Below are 22,858 nucleotides of genomic sequence, written 5' to 3'. Positions count from 1 at the left end.
CAAGCACACACACACTCTGTCACACGTCCCAGATGTCACACACCCAAATACACATACAAACACACTCACAGCTGTCCCAGTCACTCCTCCCTTCAGCTTCACCATTTCATGCACACACACAATGCCTATGTCACTCTTCCTTCACTTTATTTGAGTGTCACACACACACACACACACACACACACACACACACACACACACACACACACACACACACACACACACACACACACACACACACACACACACACACACACACACACACACACGAAACATCACTGCTCAGTGCGGATCTGGGTCATGGAGCATTAAATCCCCTTCCTCCACACACACACCACAACCACAGCCACAGCCCATCACCTCAATGCACACCATCTGTCCTCCAAAGCTGGGCTACAAAATCCATTAGGGCCTCATGCAGCGTTCACGACATTTCGGAAACTTGGACATTGTAGAAAGAAAGATGATACCATGTTTCCCACTTAAGAAGTATCAGAATCAACCAATAGGAAGCTCTATGCAAATGACCTACTTTAATTTGAACTCGGAAGTCCAGGGTTTCCAACATGACGTGAATGCGGCATCACAGCCAGGTCTCTCTCCCTCTGCAGGAACAGAACTCATGAACCAGCCATCTGATAGACACTCTGGGCTCTCTGGTAGCCATGCTACGGCCAGAACTACCTGTTAGACGCAGTGGTGCAGTGGTTCCTGGAGAAGTGGGTATACTCTAATTTGGAAATAAATCCCACATATTGGTCTTTCACAGACAGGGCAACACAAGCTGTACTTTGCAAGTAGGCTAATAGTAGGCCTACTATCGAAACATAAATGAGTCTCTCAGAAATTCCCAGGTTTCTGAGTAGAAAGTCACACTTTCTAATAGAAAAACAACACAAATGGATGTTCTAAGTACACAACAATGCTTAAACCACATCAGGGGACCACTTTTGAGGTCTTGGAAAAATCCAAGAAATTGACTTATTTCTTTGTAGTTTCTCTTTAATTCAACTACCAAGACATCTAGCACTGTTGTTTGGTTAGTGGTGTTTCTGTAGCATACATAAAATGGAGTTTGCAAAACAAATGGCCACTGGATTGGTGCAAATAATCATGATATCATTCTGCCATGTCTGACCTTGCTTCAAAGTAGCCTTTAGAAGAATTGTTGTTCAAGCTGCCAAAGGCATTATCCTAGTCACATTAGCAACCCATGATAGTTGTTGCATCTTTAGATCTCCCCTATTTTTAAATTTCCATCGCTGTCCATGAAAATGCCCGCATGTGCAGTGTACATTTTAGAATGGTGTTTTCCCACAAATTGCATTTTGGAACATTCACGCATGTGCCATTTCTACAGTTAAAACTATCCTGATCCTTCTGTTAGCCATGCTACAGCTAAAACTACCCTGACCCTTCTGTTAGCCATGCTACAGCTAAAACTACCCTGACCCTTCTGTTATCCATGCTACAGCTAAAACTACCCTGACCCTTCTGTTAGCCATGCTACAGCTAAAACTACCCTGACCCTTCTGTTAGCCATGCTACAGCTAAAACTACCCTGACCCTTCTGTTAGCCATGCTACAGCTAAAACTACCCTGACCCTTCTGTTAGCCATGCTACAGCTAAAACTACCCTGACCCTTCTGTTAGCCATGCTACAGCTAAAACTACCCTGACCCTTCTTTTAGCCATGCTACAGCTAAAACTACCCTGACCCTTCTGTTATCCATGCTACAGCTAAAACTACCCTAACCCTTCTGTTGGCCATGCTACAGCTAAAACTACCCTGACCCTTCTGTTAGCCATGCTACAGTTAAAACTAACCTGACCATTCTGTTAGCCATGGTACAGCTAAAACTACCCTGACCCCTCTGTTAGCCATGCTACAGCTAAAACTATTCCTGACCCTTCTGTTAGCCATGCTACAGCTAAAACTACCCCGACCCTTCTGTTAGCCATGCTACAGCTAAAACTACCCTGACCCTTCTGTTAGCCATGCTACAGCTAAAACTACCCTGACCCTTCTGTTAGCCATGCTACAGCTAAAACTACCCTGACCGTTCTGTTAGCCATGGTACAGCTAAAACTACCCTGACCCCTCTGTTAGCCATGCTACAATATGCAAGGCCAAAATAGTCCACTTTCCCAGTTATAGGTACAATTAGCAATCTTTATAGCGGTACAATAGTCATTTCAATTATATTTATGATATACACACACTGGCTTTTGAAGAAAACAGATTAAAGGGCATCATAAAGATAATCCACACCTCTGTTAGCCATGCTATTGCTTTCCGTTTTTAACTGGAGTCCTAAATAGATCAATATCTACATAGTGGAAACCATCACACTCTCACAGGCTTGTACATAGGACCTCTCTTAGTTGGCTTAGGCTAAACCATTTAATCCAGAAATACAAAAACACAGTAAGTTCATACTCAAAAAGCATTGCAAAAAGCTAACTTAAATGTACAACTTGCGTAATGTTTTTTCTCCCCCAGCATAATAAGGAGAACCAGCACAGCCTCATCATCTTGCAGCTCAAGCTCAACCGCATTTGGGAGTTCAGTGTCTCTGTCACCTTCAAAGCAAACAGGTTTGCAAGCCAGCCAGCAGAGTAAGATAGTTAATGGTTTAGCGGCACATAAACAAGTCGGAGGAGGAACTCCTACGGATTGTCACCCCGGCACAGCTCAAAGAGAGATAAGGGACTCCAAATGTCCTTCCTTTGGAATTGATAAATGGAGTATATGGGGAACAGCAGTTATACATCTATTTGTTCCAGTCAGGATGAGGGGAGCGAGTTTTTAGAAAACATGAAACAGCAGTAAGCACTTATCTTTTCTATACAGACAAGACTATAAGACGACACAGTATTGTCTGCAACCAAATTATACATTTGCTGTACATAAAATGCTGTTTGACAATAGTGTACTGCCAGTTAGCTGTGACTGGTCCATCCATCCAAACCCTTAACACAGAAATGCATCTGTTTTTCCTCAACCAGGCATTGGCCCAAGTACTGTAGATGCGAGGCCCCAAGCAGCATGCTGCCAGATAATGGGTTATAGCACCATTATAGCACCTTCAGAGTGGTTCTCCAAGACCCACACTGAGCATGATTTACCCCAAATAGTTTAAACAATAAAAAACATCAAGCAACTGTCTGCAGAACATAAAGAAATACGACCAAACTGTTTATCTAAAATGGGAATCGTTGGGGTTAAAGGACCCCAAAGTGACACTGATCGAAGTGTGAACGTGTCATTGGTTGTTGCAGTATTTTTTTAATTGGCTTGCCTGGCAGTACATAGGTGCAACTCCACACATCCTCTCCACCGATGTTTAGTCAACAGAAGTAGGTGCCTGGGATTGAGGCAGAGAACACATTACACAGGGAATCGATACTAAGCAAATACATAACCATGTCAAGAAGTGGATAATCCTTTTTGTCTACAAGAGACACAGCTCTTACAGTGACTCAATCCAACAACAACACTGTCTGATAGCTGTCTGCATCCCAAATGGCACCTTACTCCCTACGAAGTGCATTACTTTTGATCAGAGCCCTATTGAACCTAGTAATAAGTAGTGCACTAGGGACTAGGGTGCCATTTGGAATGGAACGAGTGCTGTGTGTAAATGAGGTGGAGAGGAGGCTTCCAAAAACCCTCTCTAGAAAATCAATGTGCCACAGTGCTCTAATTGAGTGATAAAAAAGCCTGTCATACAGTAATTGCATAGATGGTTATTTGTTTATTTTGTTGTTTGTCCTTGGTTTCCCCTTACAACATGTTAAAAAAATAATTGCCCATCCATAATCAAACTGTAATTTGCCAGAAAAAACACCCTGTCTTCTCTTGCTGTTAGTTATAAACTCTTTAAAAGGTAATTCATATAAATCCAAATAACTTCACAGATCTTCATTGTAAAGGGTTTAAACACTGTTTCCCATGCTTGTTCAATGAACAATTAATGAACATACACCTGTGGAACGGTTGTGAAGACACTAACAGCTTAAAGACCGTAGGCAATTAAGGTCACAGTTATGAAAACTTAGGACACTAAAGAGGCCTTTCTACTGACTCTGAAAAATACCAAAAGAAAGATGCCCAGGTTCCATGCTCATCTGCGTGAACGTGCTTTAGGCATGCTGCAAGGAGGCATGAGAACTGCAGATGTGACCAGGTCAATAAATTGTAATGTCCATACTGTGAAATGCCTAAGACAGCGCTACAGGGAGACAGGACGGACAGCTGATCATCGCAGTGGCTGACCGCATGTAACAACACCTGCACAGGATCGGTACACCCGAACATCACACCTGTGGGACAGGTACAGGATGGCAACAACAACTGCCCAGTTACACCAGGAACGCACAATCCCTCCATCAGTGGTCAGACTGTCCGTAATAGGCTGAGAGAGGCTGGACTGAGGGCTTGTAGGCCTGTTGTAAGGCAGGTCCTCACCAGACATCACCGGCAACAACGTCGCCTATGGGCACAAACCCACCATCGTTGGACCAGACAGGACTGGCAAAAGGAGATGCACTGCAGTACTTAATGCAGCTGGTGGCCACACTAGCTACTGACTTACTTTTGATTTTGACCCCCCATTTGTTCAGGGACAAATTATTCAATTTCTGTTAGTCACATGTCTGTGGAACTTGTTCAGTTCATGTCTCAGTTGTTGAATCTTGCTATGTTCATACAAATATTTACACATGTTAAGTTTGCTGAAAATAAATGCAGTTGACATTGAGAGGATGTCTATTTTTTTGCTGAGTTTATGTTTTCATGGTGACATTGTCATGGTGAAGCATAGATCATTTTCTTGGAACACCTCATTCTCTCCTCCACACAACCTTTGCACTGTTTTGATGTGATTGACAAAGACTGTTGCTTTTGACAGCCTTTTCTTTGTATATGACAACTGACGAATGCTAGGCTAACTTGTCGCTGTCTGTGAATAAGAACATGTTATTACATTGAGTAATAATAATAATTTCTTAAACTTTTATAGCGCTTTTCATTACAGACAATCTCAAAGCGCTTGTTAAGCAAACTAAACAGCAATTTACAATTTAAAAACAAATATAAATATATGCTACAACAGTAGCTAGATAAGCTAGATCAAATCTGTTTGAGTGAGCATAGGCCTTTCCTGCAGTCACATGACCAAATTACCCTCTCGGTTTCATAATTAATAAACATTCAGTTTTTTTAAACACTTTATTTCTTTATGAAACGGTTGTTATATTTCAGTCTTCTGTGATGTACAGTATATAAAGTGTAATGTTGGCATGCAAATTCAAAATGGAATACATTTCAACTCTATATCTGACATGGTACATGTGTCTTGTTTTTTTTGGAGCCCATCACCATGTGTGTGAGGTGTACACTTTTGTTTAAAAGTAGATTTGTTTAAGTCTGCCAATAATCCCTCTGTGTGACCCTGATTTAGCCCACTACAGTGAAAGGATAAATACAATTTTAGAAATATGCATTATTTGTAAAAGAGAACATTTACATTTGTTCCTAACCAAATTGATATTTATCAGAGAGGAAAAGCAATCTGGTGAGAATGTACTGTATGTCTGTATGCACATTCATTTGGATTCAGTCTGGTTAATTAGGGAAAGTACAAACAGCCTCTGAACATCCAAGACTCTACGTTAGGTGGTCGGCCTCTCTCTCACCCTCTCTCACCCTCCCCCCAGGTTATTATCACGTTCTGACCATAGTTCCTTTGTTTTGTCTTTTGTTTTAGTATGGTCAGGGCGTGAGTTGGGTGGGTTGTCTATGTTAGTTTTTCTATGATTTTCTATTTCTGTGTTTGGCCTGGTATGGTTCTCAATCAGAGGCAGCTGTCAATCGTTTTCCCTGATTGAGAACCATATTTAGGTAGCCTGTTTTCCATTGTGTTTGGTGGGTGTTTTTTTTTTGTTCAGTCTATGTTTGTCGACACCAGACAGAACTGTTCCAGTTGTTTCTTTGTTTTGTTATTCAGTGTTCAGTTTACTTTATTAAAAAGATGAACACGCGCTGCCGCATTGGTCCTCGCCTTATTCTTCCCACGACGACAGTTACAGTCACACACGTCTTGTACTGTATATGTGCACAGCTCATGATCACATTTTACTCATTGAACACAGTGGGAAGGGAAGGAACAGACTAGCAGAGATAACACTTCAAAGGCAAGACTGGAACGCAATAAACACACAGTTGATTCATGTTGATTTATTGCGGTAAAGTAGTATCTGTATTTAGTCGTCAGAAGAATAGTTTGTTCCTTACTGGGGTTCAAATGTTGTTGCTTGGTGTTTCCAAGTGAGAACTGCTAAATGTTATATTCAGTAGCAACATTTTTCAAAATAAGTTAAAAGGATAACATGTTTTGTTTTTTTAAAGTAGGCATATCTAAAACATCTGCAGTATAGCGTTGACTTAGTACCCAACTGCTATAATAAACTCTTGTCACCCGAAGTAAAGAACATAGCATTTAGAAGACTTTTAAAGCGTGCAAAGAGAATATCTCAAGTGTCCTTAATTAGCAATGTAACGCGGCCCTGGTTGTTACCAGGCATAAATCCACATTCTTAAACTTTGTCTTTAAATAATCTTTTCATTGCGTTATTTTTTATTTTTTTCCAACAAGTTCTCAACAAGTAGCTTCTTTGAACAATACTTAAAAGCCCGGCAGGATCAATATTTTCCAGCACGCATCCAGGAGAAGTGCTAATCTGATTCAAGCTCATGAAATTAAAATGACTCAGCGGGGATCAGGCTGTAATTAGTGTCAAGCTATTAACTTTCTTTTATATGTCTGTTAACTGAATACTTAAACATTGACTTTACTTTAATCATGAACATCCTACACAAACCGAATAGCACTACAGACTTCAGTACCATACCCGTCCTACATCGATATGTGTTATGAGAACACATAAGGCACATCAACTATAATCCCCTGACATGGGAATACCATTGCTCATCAACAACTCAAACACATCTTTAACCAAGCACGATCTGGAAAAATCCATTATCTGCAAAACAGTGATTTTTTTGGACACAATGCGGAAGTACCTGTTGCGTCTCCCTGGTACTTAAGTGCCATAATGTTTCAGATACCAAGAATAATCCATTCTCTCCTCATTTCCAGAGATATACAGTCAGGCCATACTGCGTGTGGCTTTTCTGTCATTAAAGTGCTCATCTAGGTGCTGTTGTACTGTCATAATTCAAAATGTCTTCATCCCTTACTTTTTACTTACATCACAGCAACGCTGACAACACTTTTAGAAAAGCATTGCTATCAAGAACCTTAAAGGGTTCTTTGGCTGTCCCCAAAGGTACATGTACAGTTCACAACCTGATCAAATAATCCCTGTGGCTACATGGCTATGGCAGGAAATATCCCTTCTCTCATTTCCATACCACTTTCACCTGAGTGTAGGAATACGCGTGAACAGATAAGAGCATTTTCGTAATATCCTCTAAAAGAAGCTTAAGAAGTCTACACTGGATGAAGCGCTGTGTCTCTGATGTTACCAGAGGTGCAAGTGGGGGGGGGGGACGACATCATTAAAACATTGCTTATCTAGTCGGATAAACACTCCAAACAGCCTACCCGTCCGCTCGGAGGCGTCCGCATGGTCCTGAAGCACACGTTTCCTAGTTTTCTATCACATTCCAATTCTAAAACTGATGGGGGACAAAAATGACATCTCATCATTTTATTTTACTAGGCAAGTCAGTTCAGAACAAATTCTTATTTTCAACGAGAGCCTGGGAACAGTGGGTTAAAACTTGTTGAGGATAGGGGGCAGTATTTTCACTTTGGATGAATTGCGTGCCCATTGTGAACTGCATCCTACTCTGTCCTATATTGCTAATATATGCATATTATTATTACTATTGGATAGAAAACACTCTGAAGTTTCTAAAACTGTTTGAATTATGTCTGTGAGTATAACAGAACTCATAGGGCAGGCAATCTTCCAAACAGGAAGTGAAATTCTGAATACATGTCTAAATTCAAGTCATTGCCTATCCACTTCCAAATAAGATATGGATCTGGTAGCACTTCCTACGCCTTCCACTAGATGTCCTCATTCAGTAGAACATGGAATGGAGCTTCTGGTGTGAACTTTGACCGAATGGGAGGGGAAATAGTCACTGTCCCGGCAGAATGCAATTTCCCTGTGGCGCATTTCTCTGTGGGTGCCACCGTCGTTCCATTTGGCTGCAACTGAAAACTTATGATCTGGTTGGAACGTTATTGGATATATATGAAAATAACATCCTGAGGATTGATTCTCTACTTAGTTTGACCAGTTTATTCGACCTGGAATATATATTTTTGAAGTTTTCATGCGAGTTGTCCTGGACCAGCGTCAGCATTTGGGCATGTGAGCTGAAAGTGGTAGCAAATGCAGCTAATTGGACACTAGTATTGGACATTATGGAACAAAACAACGATATATTGTGGAACTAGGACTCCTTACACTGCATTCTGATCAAATATCATCAAAGGTAAGGGAATATTTATGATGTAATTTCGTATTTCTGTTGACTTCAACATGGCGGAGAAATACTTTTACGTCTGAGTGTTGTCTCAGATTATTGCATGGTAGGCTTTTTCCATAACGTTTTAAAAAATTCTGACACAGCGGTTGCATTAAGAACCAGTGTGTCTTTAATTATATGTAGAACATGTATCTTTAGTCAAAGTTTATGATGAGTATTTCTGTTATCTGGCGTAGCTTTCTATAATTCCTCCGGATATTTTGGAGGCACTTCTGAACATGGTGTCAATGTAAACCGAGATTTGTGGATATAAATCTGCATATTATCGAACAAAACATAAATGTAATGTGTAACATGTCATATGAGTGTCATCTGATGAAGATTTTCAAAAGGTTAGTGATTCATTTAATCTCTAATCCTGCTTTTGTGACTCTATCTTTGGCTGGAAAGAATGGCTGCGTGATGGACATGATGGGTAGATGAACAAGATCTTTATCTTTCATTTGAGGTATTGGACTTGTTAATGTGTTAAAGTGAAATATTTCTAAAGAATATTTTTGAATTCCCTGCGCCACCTTTTCAGCTGAATGGGGGGGTGGAGTTCCCCTCGGGGATCGCCTTGCCATAACACTACCTTGTTCAGGGGCAGAATGACAGATTTGTACCTTCTCAGCTCGGGGATTCGATATTGCAACCTTTCGGTTACTAGTCCAATACTCTAACCACTAGGCTACGCTGCTGCCCTGCTGCTGTGGGGGGTGGGGTGGGGGGGACATGTCCCCCCCACCCCGTCCCCAGTGAAAGTTGCACCCCTGGATGTTAAGGGCGAAGTAGACTATTTGAAGGAATAGTATCCAACCAAGTGTGATATAGGATGTTTCACACTGCCCGGTCGTCAATCATGTAGGGGAGAGAAGAGGATGATAAAAAGGCATCTAATAATTAAAATATGTAGATGTTGGTCGTGTCAATAGCTCAATTCCTTTCCTCAATGTTATACATTGCCAGTCTGTTACTGTTAAATTGAGTCATCATCGCCACCTCAGGAACTGAAGCATTTTAACACCTTGAGCTTTGCAAATAAACAAACTCTGAACATGAATATGCAAAACATTTTACACTGCTAAATTGTGATGCTTAGAGGCTCCCAAAACCTTTAAAAATTGAATAATGTTTAAGAGAAGGTCAAACACAAAACATTTTCTCTCATTTCTTAGCTTTTACAATAAGACTACAGCACAGCTGACCAGGAATTAACAGCATCAGTACTAGTACTGTATAATAATAATCTGAATAATAATAATATTAATAATAATGATGATGATCATCATCATCATAATATAAAATAACAATAATATGACAACCTTTCTTCACTATTCCTCTACATATACAAGTGTATGGCAATATTTCAGTAAACTGCAACAGGAAATCATATTTGGGTTGCAACTCATGTGGCTTAATATAGCTGTAACGTCGCAGATATTTTGAATCTGTATGCGTATTCAATTCAGAGCCACTCTACAGTGAAGTCCCATTCTGTGGAACCATAACATTGAGCGATATAAGTTTATTGTTGCTTGGCTGGGTGGGTTTTGATTTCATCTGTCTCTTGATGTCTTCTCAGGTCAACGGACTCTGTAACTGTAATCTCAGAATGAAAGCGATCCTCAATTGATGACGCGTTTGCTATGTTGAACCCGTCTTATGGTTTTAGGCTCGTTTTGTTACTCTCTGACAATTACCTTCATACATAAAACTGTAAGAGACACATGATATATATTTGCAACTATAGAAAACAGTATCCACAAGAAACATGCAGGTTACAGCCACCCACCCACACTCTCCTAGGCTTCTACTGCTTCACATTACAGCTGGTATAATAGCAATTGAACCTGGAACGCGTGGATCGCGAAATGTGCGACCTCCAAACACGAAGGGAGTCACGGGGAGAAATGGACTGTGATGACCTGGTGTTGTTCAGCCGCACAGTCCGCCATAGTGGTTAACCCAGAGGTGGAAACATTGCCACCATCCTTACCCGTTTACTAGCTCCCAGCAGAACCAAATCAACTCCCCCATTGTGTAGTGTCTGTCAAAACTAAACAGCTATTACGGCCAACCTGCCATTCCACTTAGCCATTTGCAAATCAGTCATTTTTCGGCAGTCTGAGTCTCATTTAAAAATGTTTACCGTGGCATTTTCCATCCGGCCTCATTATCCACCAGACTGGATAGCGGCGGCTGAGGCTTTTTTAAACCATGGAGGGAGATGAGCGAGCGATGCCCGGTCATATCAACCGATTGTAATTGCCAAAAGTCAATGCAGCGTGCAATTCCATTCACTATACTCTGTGTACCAGACCACTTACTTAAAACAAACTGTACAGGATAAACAATGCATTAGGGAGAGGAAAGGAAGACAGAGAGGGTGAGAGAGGAGGGCATCAGCCATGCACTCATCCTCTGGCGTAACAAAAAAAAGGATGCTTTCAGAGAACATGGAGATTTACTGAGCCACTGACCAAATCAATTTAAAATACCACCCAACTTTCTTTCTTTTTATTATCCCTCGATCTTTATGCTCTTCTGAGATTCAGTATTTGCTGTCCTCAGTGCAACTCTTTGTGCGCGTGTGTGTGTGTGTGTGTGTGTGTGTGTGTGTGTGTGTGTGTGTGTTTGTGTCTGTTTGTGTGTGTAATGTGTGTATCTGTATGTCATGTGTGGTGGTGTGTGTGGTGTGTGTGTGTGTGTGTGTGTGTGTGTGTGTGTGTGTGTGTGTGTGTGTGTGTGTGTGTGTGTGTGTGTGTGTGTGTGTGTGTGTGTGTGTGTGTGTGTGTGTGTGTGTGTGTGTGTGTGTGTGTGTGTGCGCGCGCGCATGCGTTCGTTTGTGCGTGCATGTGTGTGTTGATCCACACACTGATGATGTCCATGTCCCATCTCTCCATCTGGGCCTGTGTGGCACTACCCAAATCTCTCCAGTGCATCTGGTGTACTGTTGCTTTGCTTGACACAACTGTGTCAGCTCAAAAGCTAACAAAAACACTTAAAGGTGAATGAATGTGAATGTGATAAAATATCTCTGTATGGCGGTCTTGGAGAGAGCCTGCATGCCCACTTTCAGAAAAACATAGCTGGCTTGTGTGTTGAGCTACTGCCTATTTTTATATGTATCTGCTTTATGAGGACATGAAAATAATGGCCACTATTTTTGGCCAAGTAACATTTTTTTCCCCACGAAAGGAACATTTACAGACCATAGGGAAGAGACAGAAGATATCAATATCAATACATTTCAGTGTTTTGTTTACAATTACAATGGGCGCTCTTCTACCGAACCATCATGACGGTAATGACCTTTAAAAGTGAACCTGTCTGCGATCAGCCTTGTTTTGCTAAATATTGTTACAAAAAGCAGGACCTGAAAAGCTCAATCACCTCCCTCCTCTAAAGGTCTTCCGAACAAAAACTATCTATTCATATTCACAATAAAAAGCCAACCGTAATCCATAATGATCTGACAATTACTCAAAAGTAACTGTTGACTTGTTTCATTTCTGATTTGCAAAGTCATTTAACAACTCCTTTGTTGTTGCAGTCATATTGTCGTATTGAGTAGACCAAAGCGCATCGTGGTGTGAAAGCATGATTTAATGAAAAGACGGGAAAAACCACAAAGTACACTATAACTAACTAACTAACTAACTAACTAACTAACTAACTAACTAACTAACTAACTAACTAACTAACTAACTAACTAAGAAACACTGTGCTAACAAGCAACATAACATAGACAATAACCCACCAACCACAATACAAAACAGGCTACCTAAATATGGTTCCCAATCAGAGACAACGACAAACACCTGCCACTGATTGAGAACCATATCAGGCCAAAACACATAGAAACAGACCAACTAGACATGCAACATAGAATGCCCACTCATATCACACCCTGACCAAACAAAACATTGAAACAAACAACTCAAATAATGGTCAGAGTGTGACACATATGCTTTATTCATTCTTATCTAAAAGGTAACAGTTCCCAAAAAATAGTGATAGTTAATTGTTATACATGGATCTGAATGAACCATTAAATAATAAACAAACAGTCAACATGACCCCAATGCCATTTTTATATACACTTTATTTTACCAGGTAAGTTGACTGAGAATGTATTCTCTTTTACAGTTATTTACCATTACTAGAGTTTAAGTCCAAATCAACTAGTGTGAAATAAAGAATGAACTAGCCTAGTGGAGCACTAAGTCAAACAAACAGTAGCTCAATGTGGTTCATAACACACCATAAGAAAGGAAAAACTCACTCATTGAAATATGACATTTGAATGGTTTCAGAATGTTCTGACCTATACTGCTAAAAAAAAAATACATTGCAACGTAAAGAACGTTTCCACTTTCTTCCAGGATGTGCCTTTTGAACCCGGCACCCGAAGACTTGTAGCTACAAACTTTTGAACTGAGCACGTCAATTTCTCTTTCTATCTATCACACACCGTCATCGTCCCTGAGACACATCAGAGCTGAATCTGATATAAAGGCTTTTGAAGAAGTAGGCATGAGACCGGTGCACATTTTCAATAGGAGCGTAGTGAGAGAGGGACCATTTGTCATGCTAACGAATGCTTTGCCCTCGTTTTCCTGCCCCGGCCCATTCCTTGCGTGTGCAGGCCTAAAGGAAATGTATGTGTGTTTGTTTGTTTTCTCCTTTTTAAATGATCTGGGGCTGCTGAAAGAGAGCTGACCAGGCATCAACACTGGGGCAGTTGGCTGCCTCTCTGTTCTCTTCTCTGTCACGTCAAAGCGGCCTCTCCTCTCTCCTTTCCATGACTCAGAATTAGTGTGTTTATTGTACAATATATGTCATGAACAGCCTCCAAGTCACACACATATTCTCTTCCCAAACAAGGGTGATATGGCCGACATGTCTTCAACCCTCACTAGCTGGGGGAAATCAACAGGGGGTTCAGATCTTCTCCTGGCACTAGCTGTCCTTGACCCAGTGTGAGTAAAGTCAAGCAGGAACTCCTTTAGGCCCCCTGGGGGGGCCTCCTTAGGCCCCCAGGGGGGGCCCCTAGGGCCACAACCAAAGACCAACAACAGCCCTAATAAATCACATCAGCATAGAGAAACCACAAAGAACACAGCAGTATATCTGTAGATAGTGGAAACACAAGTACTATGAGATGTTGTTGTGAGACACATCATTCACTGTCTCTCTCAGTTGTTGACATGGACGTTACAGACTTACAGTGCATTCGGAAAGTATTTAGAACTCCACACTTTGTTAAATTAAAGCCTTATACTGAAATTGATTAAATAAAAAATGTTCTTCATCAATCTACACACAATACCGCATTATGACAAAGTGAATACAGGTTTTTAGACATTTTGGCAGGTGTATAAAAATATGTACGGAAGTATTCAGAACCTTTGCTATGAGACTCGAAATTGAGCTCAGGTGTATGCTGTTTCCATTGATCATCCTTGAGATGTTTCTACAACTTGATTGGAGTCCACCTGTGGTAAATTCAAATGATAGGTCACGAATTGGAAAGGCACACACCTGTCTATATAAGGTCCCACAGATGACAGTGCATGTCAGAGCAAAAACCAAGCCATGAGGTCGACGGTATTGTCTGTAGAGCTCTGAGACAGGGTTGTGGCGAGGCACAGATCTGGGGAAGGGTACCAAAACATTTCTGCAGCATTGAAGGTCCCCAAGAACACTAGTGGCCATCATTCTTAAATGGAAGAAGTTTGGAACCACCAAGACTCTAGAGCTGGCTGCCCGGAAAAACTGAGCAATCTGGGGAGAAGGGCCTTGGTCGGGGAGGTGACAAAGAACCCGATGGTCACTCTGACAATGCTCCAAAATTCCTCTGTGGACATGGAAGAACCTCCCAGAAGGACAACCATCTCTGCAGCACTCCTCCAATCAGGCTTTTATGGTAGATTGGCCAGACGGTCAATGAAAGGCACATGACAGCCTGCTTGGAGTTTGCCAAAAGTTACCTAAAGGACTCTTAGACCTCTTTGGCCTGTATGCCAAGCATCACGTTTGGAAGAAACCTGACACCATCCCCATGGTGAAGCATGGTGGTGGCAGCATCATGCTGTGGGGATGTTTTCAGTGGCAGGGACTGGGAGACTAGTCAGGATCGAGGGAAAGATGAACGGAGCAAAGTATAGAGAGATCCCTGATGAAAACCTGTTCCAGAGCGCTCAGGACCTCAGAGTGGTTCATCTTCCAACAGGACAATGACCCTAAGCACCCAGCCAAGACAACGCAGGGGTGGCTTCGGGGCAAGTCACGTGTGCCAAACTTGTAGCGTCATACCAAAGAAGACTTGAGGCTGTAATCACTGCCAAAGGAAAAGGTACTGAATAAAGGGTCTGAATATGATATTTCAGTTTTTATATTTTATTACATTTGCAAAAATGTCTAAACCTGTTTTGGTTTTGTCATCATTGGGTATCGTGTGTAGATTGATGAGGAAAAAATACAAATGAATCAATTTTAGAATGAAGGCTGTAACAAAATATGGAAAAAGTCAAGGGTCCTGAATACTTTTCCGAATGCACTGTAAACCATACTATATATATATATATATATATATATAAAACACAAAACTACATTAGACACACAATTTTACATTACATTTTCTTTGATATAATGGCATTAAATAAATGTAATGCTCTCTCTCGTAACACTCTTCACAGTGTAGGAAACCGCAGTTAAATATGTGTCATCTGACACAATCAGCAGGGGCAAGGAGGAAAAGAGGCTTCAGGCTGTATTAGATCTAGAGAAACTGACAAGTCCTGCTGAGGCAGAGGCTATCCTAATATGGACACTGTATCGAGATCAATCAGCTAAAATAATATTGTGCTAAAATTGTTCTCCTCGTCCGACTGAATAGGCCTAGAATCTTGGACATATTGTGTTCCCAAAACAATATGTCCATTCCATTACAGATCCACCAGTAGAACAAACTATTGGTAATCCCCCGTTATATTTCCAGACCTTGTAGGGGTGTAAAAGCCCTCGTCTGGACCGATATCTGGACTGGATTAAGTCGGTATTTAATTGTATTTTAAGACCTAGATGCCAAATACTCAGAACCTGTGTTTACCAGGCAGAGAGAGAGAGAGAGAGAGAGACAGATAGAGAGAGAGAACTAGAGACATAAATAGAGACTGAGAGATAGGCAGAGAAGGTGTGGGGGAAGGTAAGGATAGAGAGGGTTAAGTGTAGGCAGCCAAGACACATGCGTCTGAATCAGGGAGACATCAGCAGGCCCCTCACGTCTCGCCATAATGGGATGGAGAGAAGAGGAGAGGAGCGAAGTGCCATGTGGCTCTGACACATCCCAGCTCAGAGTAATGGAGCTCAGGGAGAGCTCGTCAAACAGATCGGCCCATGTGGAGCTTGGACACAGATGGTGCAGTGTTACGAAAACAGCGTGGCAGCATGGCATGGTACCAACGCGGTCACAGCCAGGGCCAGCCACTGGATACAGAGCCGAAGATGCCACACACACACACACACACACACACACACACACACACACACACACACACACACACACACACACACACACACACACACACACACACACACACACACACACACACACACACACACACACACACACAGCACAGATGACCCCCCTACTGCTCTTGATTCCATCTCACACACACTCTGCTGCACGGACACCATGCAATCCTGCTGCGTGTTTGTGAGATTAAGAGGCTAAAGATACCATCCGTCACCATGATAGTTGGTTACATAATATAGCACTGGTTGGTTACATAATACAACACTTATCTTGTTAATAAAATGAATTGCTTCTTCAAACCAAGCGGAGTTAGTTTGAAATAAATGAACACACTATTCAGACATCAGACTACCTGGACACACTATTCAGACATCAGACTACCTGGACACACTATTCAGATATCAGACTACCTGAACACACTATTCAGACGTCAGACTACCTGAACACACTATTCAGACGTCAGACTACCAGAACACACTATTCAGACATCAGACTACCTGAACACACTATTCAGACATCAGACTACCTGAACACACTATTCAGACATCAGACTACCTGAACACACTATTCAGACATCAGACTACCTGAACACACTATTCAGACGTCAGACTACCTGAACACACTATTCAGACGTCAGACTATCTAGCAAGAGACTGCCCAATGTTCTGGTAGAGGAAGGTGGTGAGTGTCTGAGGAGAATTTGGTCCTTACCTTTATCTGGGATGAATACATTTCTATTTATATGGCAGAATAGAGACCATGAACATGAGGGATGCTCTAGCATGAACCTCTACTCTGAGAGACACACAAACACGGGTGCATTTATAGGTACCCACAAAAATGTACATACACACACACACACACACACACACACACACACACACACACACACACACACACACACACACACACACACACACACACACACACACACACACACACACACACACACACACACACACACACACACACACACACACACACACACACACACACACACACACCTCATCTCTCTCCTCACCCAGTCTATCAAAGAAGCAGAGAGACAGACTTAACAAGGGCCTTCTTTCTCCTCTCTCCACATTTTTTCTTCTTCTTTCTTCCGCAGTGCATACTTTTCCAGAACACCTTTTCCCCCTGGCTCTCAATCGCGAAACTAAATATAGCGAGCAGTGCAGACAGCTCAGCTTTATAGCAAATGGAAAGCAGAGCAGCAGTGGATCCGGGGTGTGAATATGAATTGAACACCCTGGATGTAGCTTTGGTTTTCTTATGGGCTTAACAACACTTCAGCATCTTGGCCTCCATGAAACTACCAGGTTTAGTCTCGGCTCGTCCCCAGGCTCAATTATTACCGTATATAGACAGTGAGGTGTAGTACTCATAGACAGAGAGGTGTGACAGAGACAGAGCCGGCTGGTGGACGAGATTAGGAGTTTATCCGAACACTGCAGAAAGAACTGCGAAATGTACTGTACAGTGGATTTAGAAAATAAACATGGATACATTTTGCAGATGCTTCTGACTAATATAGCTGTTGGTAAAAATAGATCCATGAACAAAGCATAATGTGGGCCCACATAGTATAATCAAGACAGTATAGCTTGAGTGTTTGGTTATCTTCCAATTCGTAGGTCTGGTATAATTTGGTAAAACATGTACAGTATCACTATGGACTGGGATGACAAAGCCTATCAGCTTGGTAACTTCTCCGACACCATCATCCCCAGAGTTCAGACTGGAGTTACAGGACTTGATATGCTGGGGTAAAATAGCTTAATTCCATGTCGTAACATTTAACGTTGTTTTACCAGAAACCTCTCCTATGCTAAATATTATCTCCTGCCATCACATTCTCCTCTCTTGTACTATTAGAGCAATCTTATATGACATGTCAACTTCTACCAAATCAGGTAGAAGTCAAAACAAAACATATTTACTCCCCATTCAATTTGTATGGGTTTATTTCCTGCGGTGCCATCAGTTGTGAAAATACTGAAATCCAACATAATCCACACATTTTGAAAAATACTAATTGTACCACATAAACCTCACAATTTGAATCGCCAGCATTTACAGAACTACAGCCAACCAAAACACACATCAAACGCACAACATGGAATGAATCCATCAATCCATAGAAATCACAACACAGAGCGCCAAGAATACCCGAATGTTATGCTGTGACGTACCTAACACCCCGAGCCTGTAGTTTATGGTGATTACGATGACGTTTCCGTAGCTCGCCAGGATGCTCCCATCGATCATGTTCCCCGTTCCCTCCATGTAGGATCCACCGTGGATGTACACCATGACCGGCTTCAGCCCGTTCTCGTCGTGGATGTCTGGAAAGAAGAGCAACAATGAGCGCCTGTAGATAACACTGAGTCTGGTGGTACGTCCCAAATGGCACCCGGTTCCGTATATAGTGCACTACTTTTGACCATCGCCCTATGGACCTTTGTCCAACGTAGTGTAGGCTCCTACGCAAGGGAATAGGGTGTCATTTTGGGTGCTTAGGAAGGTTGCCAGCCACACCCTTTACTTTGGATGCATACGCTCATTTGACATTTTAAAAATCAGCAGGCCAATGGAATATCGGTAGTTCAAAGTGGGCGTCATATGTAAACGCTATTGGACGAGATAGGTCCACTGTAAGTACTGTGGTATTGGAGATACTGTAAGAGGGGAAACTTGCCATATTTGATATGTGATAGCGGCATCATTCTGCAGATTTCAGGGTCTGTGTTCTTGGAGTTACACCAACACACAAGGACGGTTTCCCAAATGACACCATGTTTCCTATATAGTGCACCACTTTTGAACAGAGTCTGTATATTGGGAATAGGGTGTAATTTGAGATGTGTACAAACATGACTGCTACAGTACAATTAGGCAGGGTGAGTACTTTATAACGGAACGTCCCTACTCTGGTTCTGATTAAAGCTGGTGATTAGTACATGTGTAGGAGTTGATTATAAATGAAGAGGGTAGAGCCTTAGCATGAGAGAAGATTGGAGAGGGATATCATGTTCCACAAACAACCAGCCTGCTAGCAGGATAAATCACAATTCAGTTCAGCCAGCAGTCACGGGCCTCAATAAGGTGTTGTTCAATGACTTATAGTTGATTCCTATGGGGTCCAGCATCGCAGAAGTCATCGCTCAGCATTCTACCACTGCTTTTCACATTCTACCTCCTTAGGACATGGTGGAGAATCCATGAATTTAGAATCAATGATTTGGGGAAGGAGGGATTTTCAAGGATTTCCTTACTTCAACACAAAAAAATAAAAGGTGTTCTTCTAGCCCCTGGGTAAAAATACTATACAGTGCAAACCAACTTTATCTAAACCTCAATTTACAGTGCATTCGGAAAGTACTCAGACCCCCAGACTTTTTACACATTTTGTTACGTTATAGCCTTATTCTAAAATGGATTAAATAGTTTTTCCCCTCATCAATCTACACAAAATACCCCACAACGACAAAGTAAAACTGTTTTTTAGATTTTTTTTGGGCCACTCAAGGACATTCAAAGACACCCCGAAGCCACTTCTACTTTGTCTTGGCTGTGTGCTTAGCGTCGTTGTTCTGTTGGAAGTTGAACCTTCACCCTAGTTTGAGGTCCTGAGCGCTTTCATCAAGGATCTCTCTGTACTTTGCTCTGTTCTTCTTTCCCTCGATCCTGACTAGTCTCTGAGTCCCTGACACTGAAAAACATCCCCACAGCATGCTGCCACCACCATAGGTGCTTTAGGTGCCTTTTGGCAAACTCCAAGCGGGCTGTCATGTGCCTTTCATTGACCGTCGGCCAATCTACCATAAAGGCCTGATTGCTGGAGTGTTGCAGATGGTTGTCCTTCTGGAAGGCTCTCTCATCTCCACAGAGGAACTCTGGAGCTTTGTCAGAGTGATGATCAGGTTCTTGGTGACCTTCCTGACCAAGACCAATCTCCCCAGATTGCTCAGTTTGGCCGGGCAGCCAACTCTAGGAAGAGTCTTGGTGGTTCCAGACTTCTTCCATTTAAGAATGATGGCCACTGTGTTCTTGGGAAACTTCATTGCTGCAGAAATGTTTTGGTACCCTTCCTCAGATCTGTGCCTTGACACAATCCTGTCTCGGATAAAAGTTGCTTATATGTGCCTTTCCAAATCATGTCCAATCAATTGAATTGACCACAGGTGGACTCCAATCAATTTGTAGAAACATCTCAAGGATGATCAATGGAAACAGGATGCACCTGAGCTCAATTTCGAGACTCATAGCAAATGGTCTGAATGCTTATGTAAATAAGGTATTTCTGTTTGTTTTAAATACATTTTCAAACATTTCTAAAAACCTGTTTTCACTTTGTCATTATGGGGTATTGTGTGTAAATTGATGATTATTTTTTTATTTTATTTAATACATCTTAGAATAAAGCTGTAACGTAACAAAATGTGGGAAAGGGAAAGGGGTCTGAATACTTATCAAATGCACTGTATATGCGAAAGTATGTGGATACCCCTTCAAATTAGTGGATTCGGCTATATCAGCCACACCCACTGCTGACAGGTGTATAAAATCGAGCACACAGCCATGCAATCTCCATAGACAAACATTGCCAGTAGAATGACATTACTGAAGAGCTCAGTGGCTTTCAACCGGGCCACCTATCAACAAGTCAGTTCGAAACATTTATGCCGTGCTAGAGCTGGTCAACTGTAAGTGCTGCCATTGTGAAGTGGAAACGTCAAGCAGCAACAATGACCTTGTATTGGTAGGCCACACAAGCTCACAGAACGTGACCGCTGAGTGCTGAATCGCCTAGTGAATAAAAATCATGTGTCCTCGGTTGCAACATTCCCTACCGAGTTCCAAACTGGCTCTGGAAGCAACTTCAGCACAATATCTGTTTGTCTGGAGCTTCATGAAATGGGTCTCCATGGCCGAGCAGCCTCACACAAGCCTAAGATCACCACGTGCAATGCCAAGCTTCAGCTAGAGGGGTGTAAAGCACGCCGCCATTGGTCTCTTGAGCAGTGGAAATGCATTCTCTGTCATAATTAATCATGCTTCATCATCTGGCAGTCCAACGGACGAATCTGGGTTTGGCAGATACCTGCCCGAATGCATAGTGCCAACTGTAAAGTTTGGTGGAGGAGGAATAATGGTCTGGGGCTATTTTTGTGGTTTGGGCTAGGCCCCTTAGTTCCAGTGAAGGTGTAAAGAGCCCTGACCTCAAGAACATCGAACACATTTGGGATGAACTGGAACGCCGACTGCCAACCAGACCTAATTACCTAACATCAGTGACCGGCCTCACTAATGCTCTTGTGGCTGAATGAAAGCAAGTCCCCACAGCAATGTTCCAACATCTAGTGGAAAGCCTTTTCAGAATAGTAGAGGCTGTTATAGCAGAAAAGGGGAGACCAACTCCATATTAATGCCCATGATTTTGGAATGAGATCTTCGACGAGCAGGTGTCCACAAACTTTTGACCTTGTAGTGTATCTCGTAAATATCTACTACACTGGCTGAACAAGTGGGGTTTATGCATCATCCGTGACCATATCATCAGGGCTCTATGTAATTCTTCAAAATGTCACCAAGGATGAGAACATCAACGATGGAAAATCATAGCACGGCCCCTCCACAGCATTGGATGACATTCAATGTGAGTGTGCGTATGTGTGACTCACCAATGTATTTTGGAGTATGTGTGATGATCCTCAATGTGAGTATGTGTGAGATAATGTTTGTCAGCGTGTACAGCAATGTAAATGTCTGTGTACCGCAATGCTATTTCAAATCATAGAATTCCAAATAAATAAGATTCCACTTGGTCTAGTGTTGCAGGGGCCAAACTATTGGTCATGGAAGCAGGCAGCGGGCTAAACGAGTCAGGGTTTACCCAGCCATGACCCGAACTATGTAATTGGTATTCAACCAAGGCCTCCGATTATTGGTTTCTGTTGCTGCCGCCATTGGCTGCTGCTGCAAGGGGGCGGGCCAGCTGCCTGGCTGGCCTCTAGGTCACATTGCTTCTGCCTCCGCAGGCTTGGCAGTGATTAGCAGGGCCTATGGGCAGACAGACGACTGCCTTGCGTTGGAGCTCAGCTGACTGTGTGTGGGTGTGTATGTGTACGCTTGTGTGCGTGCATGCGTGCGTGTGTTTATATCGCTTCCCCTCCTCCGCAAAAAAAACAAACACCAATATATAGAAAGGAGAGGTTGAAAAACAACCCACAGTGGTAATTAATCTCTGCTGTGTTCTGAGTGGGCGCCTAATGCTACGACAATGTGAATGTATCTATTTCACAACTCCTCACATGTTAGCACCAGCCTAGCCTGTGCAGTGTGTAGCCTGCAGTCTGCTGTCGTGGCCGAGGCCGTCTTGAGAAGGACCCCCCCCCTTCACCTCCGCCACGCTCCTCTTGGGCAGGCGGCCAAATACAGTGCACTTTACAGATAGACTGGGTCGACGAGACAAGTTGGAGGAAGGGTAACTAACTCGTATCTTCTAACTTATTTAATGGGTCACTTTCTCCATTCCACGCTGAGGTTCTTACTTGTATTCATTGGTAGGATAGGAGCTGCTGAAACCAAGTGGAAAATTCCAGATGCACATTAAACAAAGGGGCAGTACATAAAGTGGTCAGTGGCCCCAGTCTAAAACAGATACTGATCTGATGCAGGCTCTTCTCTAAAGCTAGGCTCTGAGTTCTATGTTCTGAGATTGAATTTGGCGTGCCTTCGATCGA

The 22,858-nt window shown here is 42.3% G+C and overlaps 1 protein-coding gene across 2 annotated transcripts in view; it reads right to left on the bottom strand.

Moving 5' to 3' along the window:
- Positions 1-22,858, bottom strand: part of nlgn4xa (neuroligin 4 X-linked a) — a 63,922-nt gene that overhangs the window by 24,480 nt on the left and 16,584 nt on the right. For both annotated transcript variants that reach the window (XM_035744889.2, XM_035744891.2), the window contains one exon: positions 18,305-18,457. In XM_035744889.2, coding sequence (XP_035600782.2) covers positions 18,305-18,457 — 153 coding nt within the window. The remainder of the gene's footprint in view (positions 1-18,304; positions 18,458-22,858) is intronic.

This window comes from Oncorhynchus keta, chromosome 30, assembly GCF_023373465.1.
Source record: "Oncorhynchus keta strain PuntledgeMale-10-30-2019 chromosome 30, Oket_V2, whole genome shotgun sequence".
Taxonomy (NCBI): domain Eukaryota; kingdom Metazoa; phylum Chordata; class Actinopteri; order Salmoniformes; family Salmonidae; genus Oncorhynchus; species Oncorhynchus keta.
The sequence above is the reverse complement of the archived record's forward strand: the minus strand, read 5'-3'. Positions and strand labels throughout refer to the sequence as shown.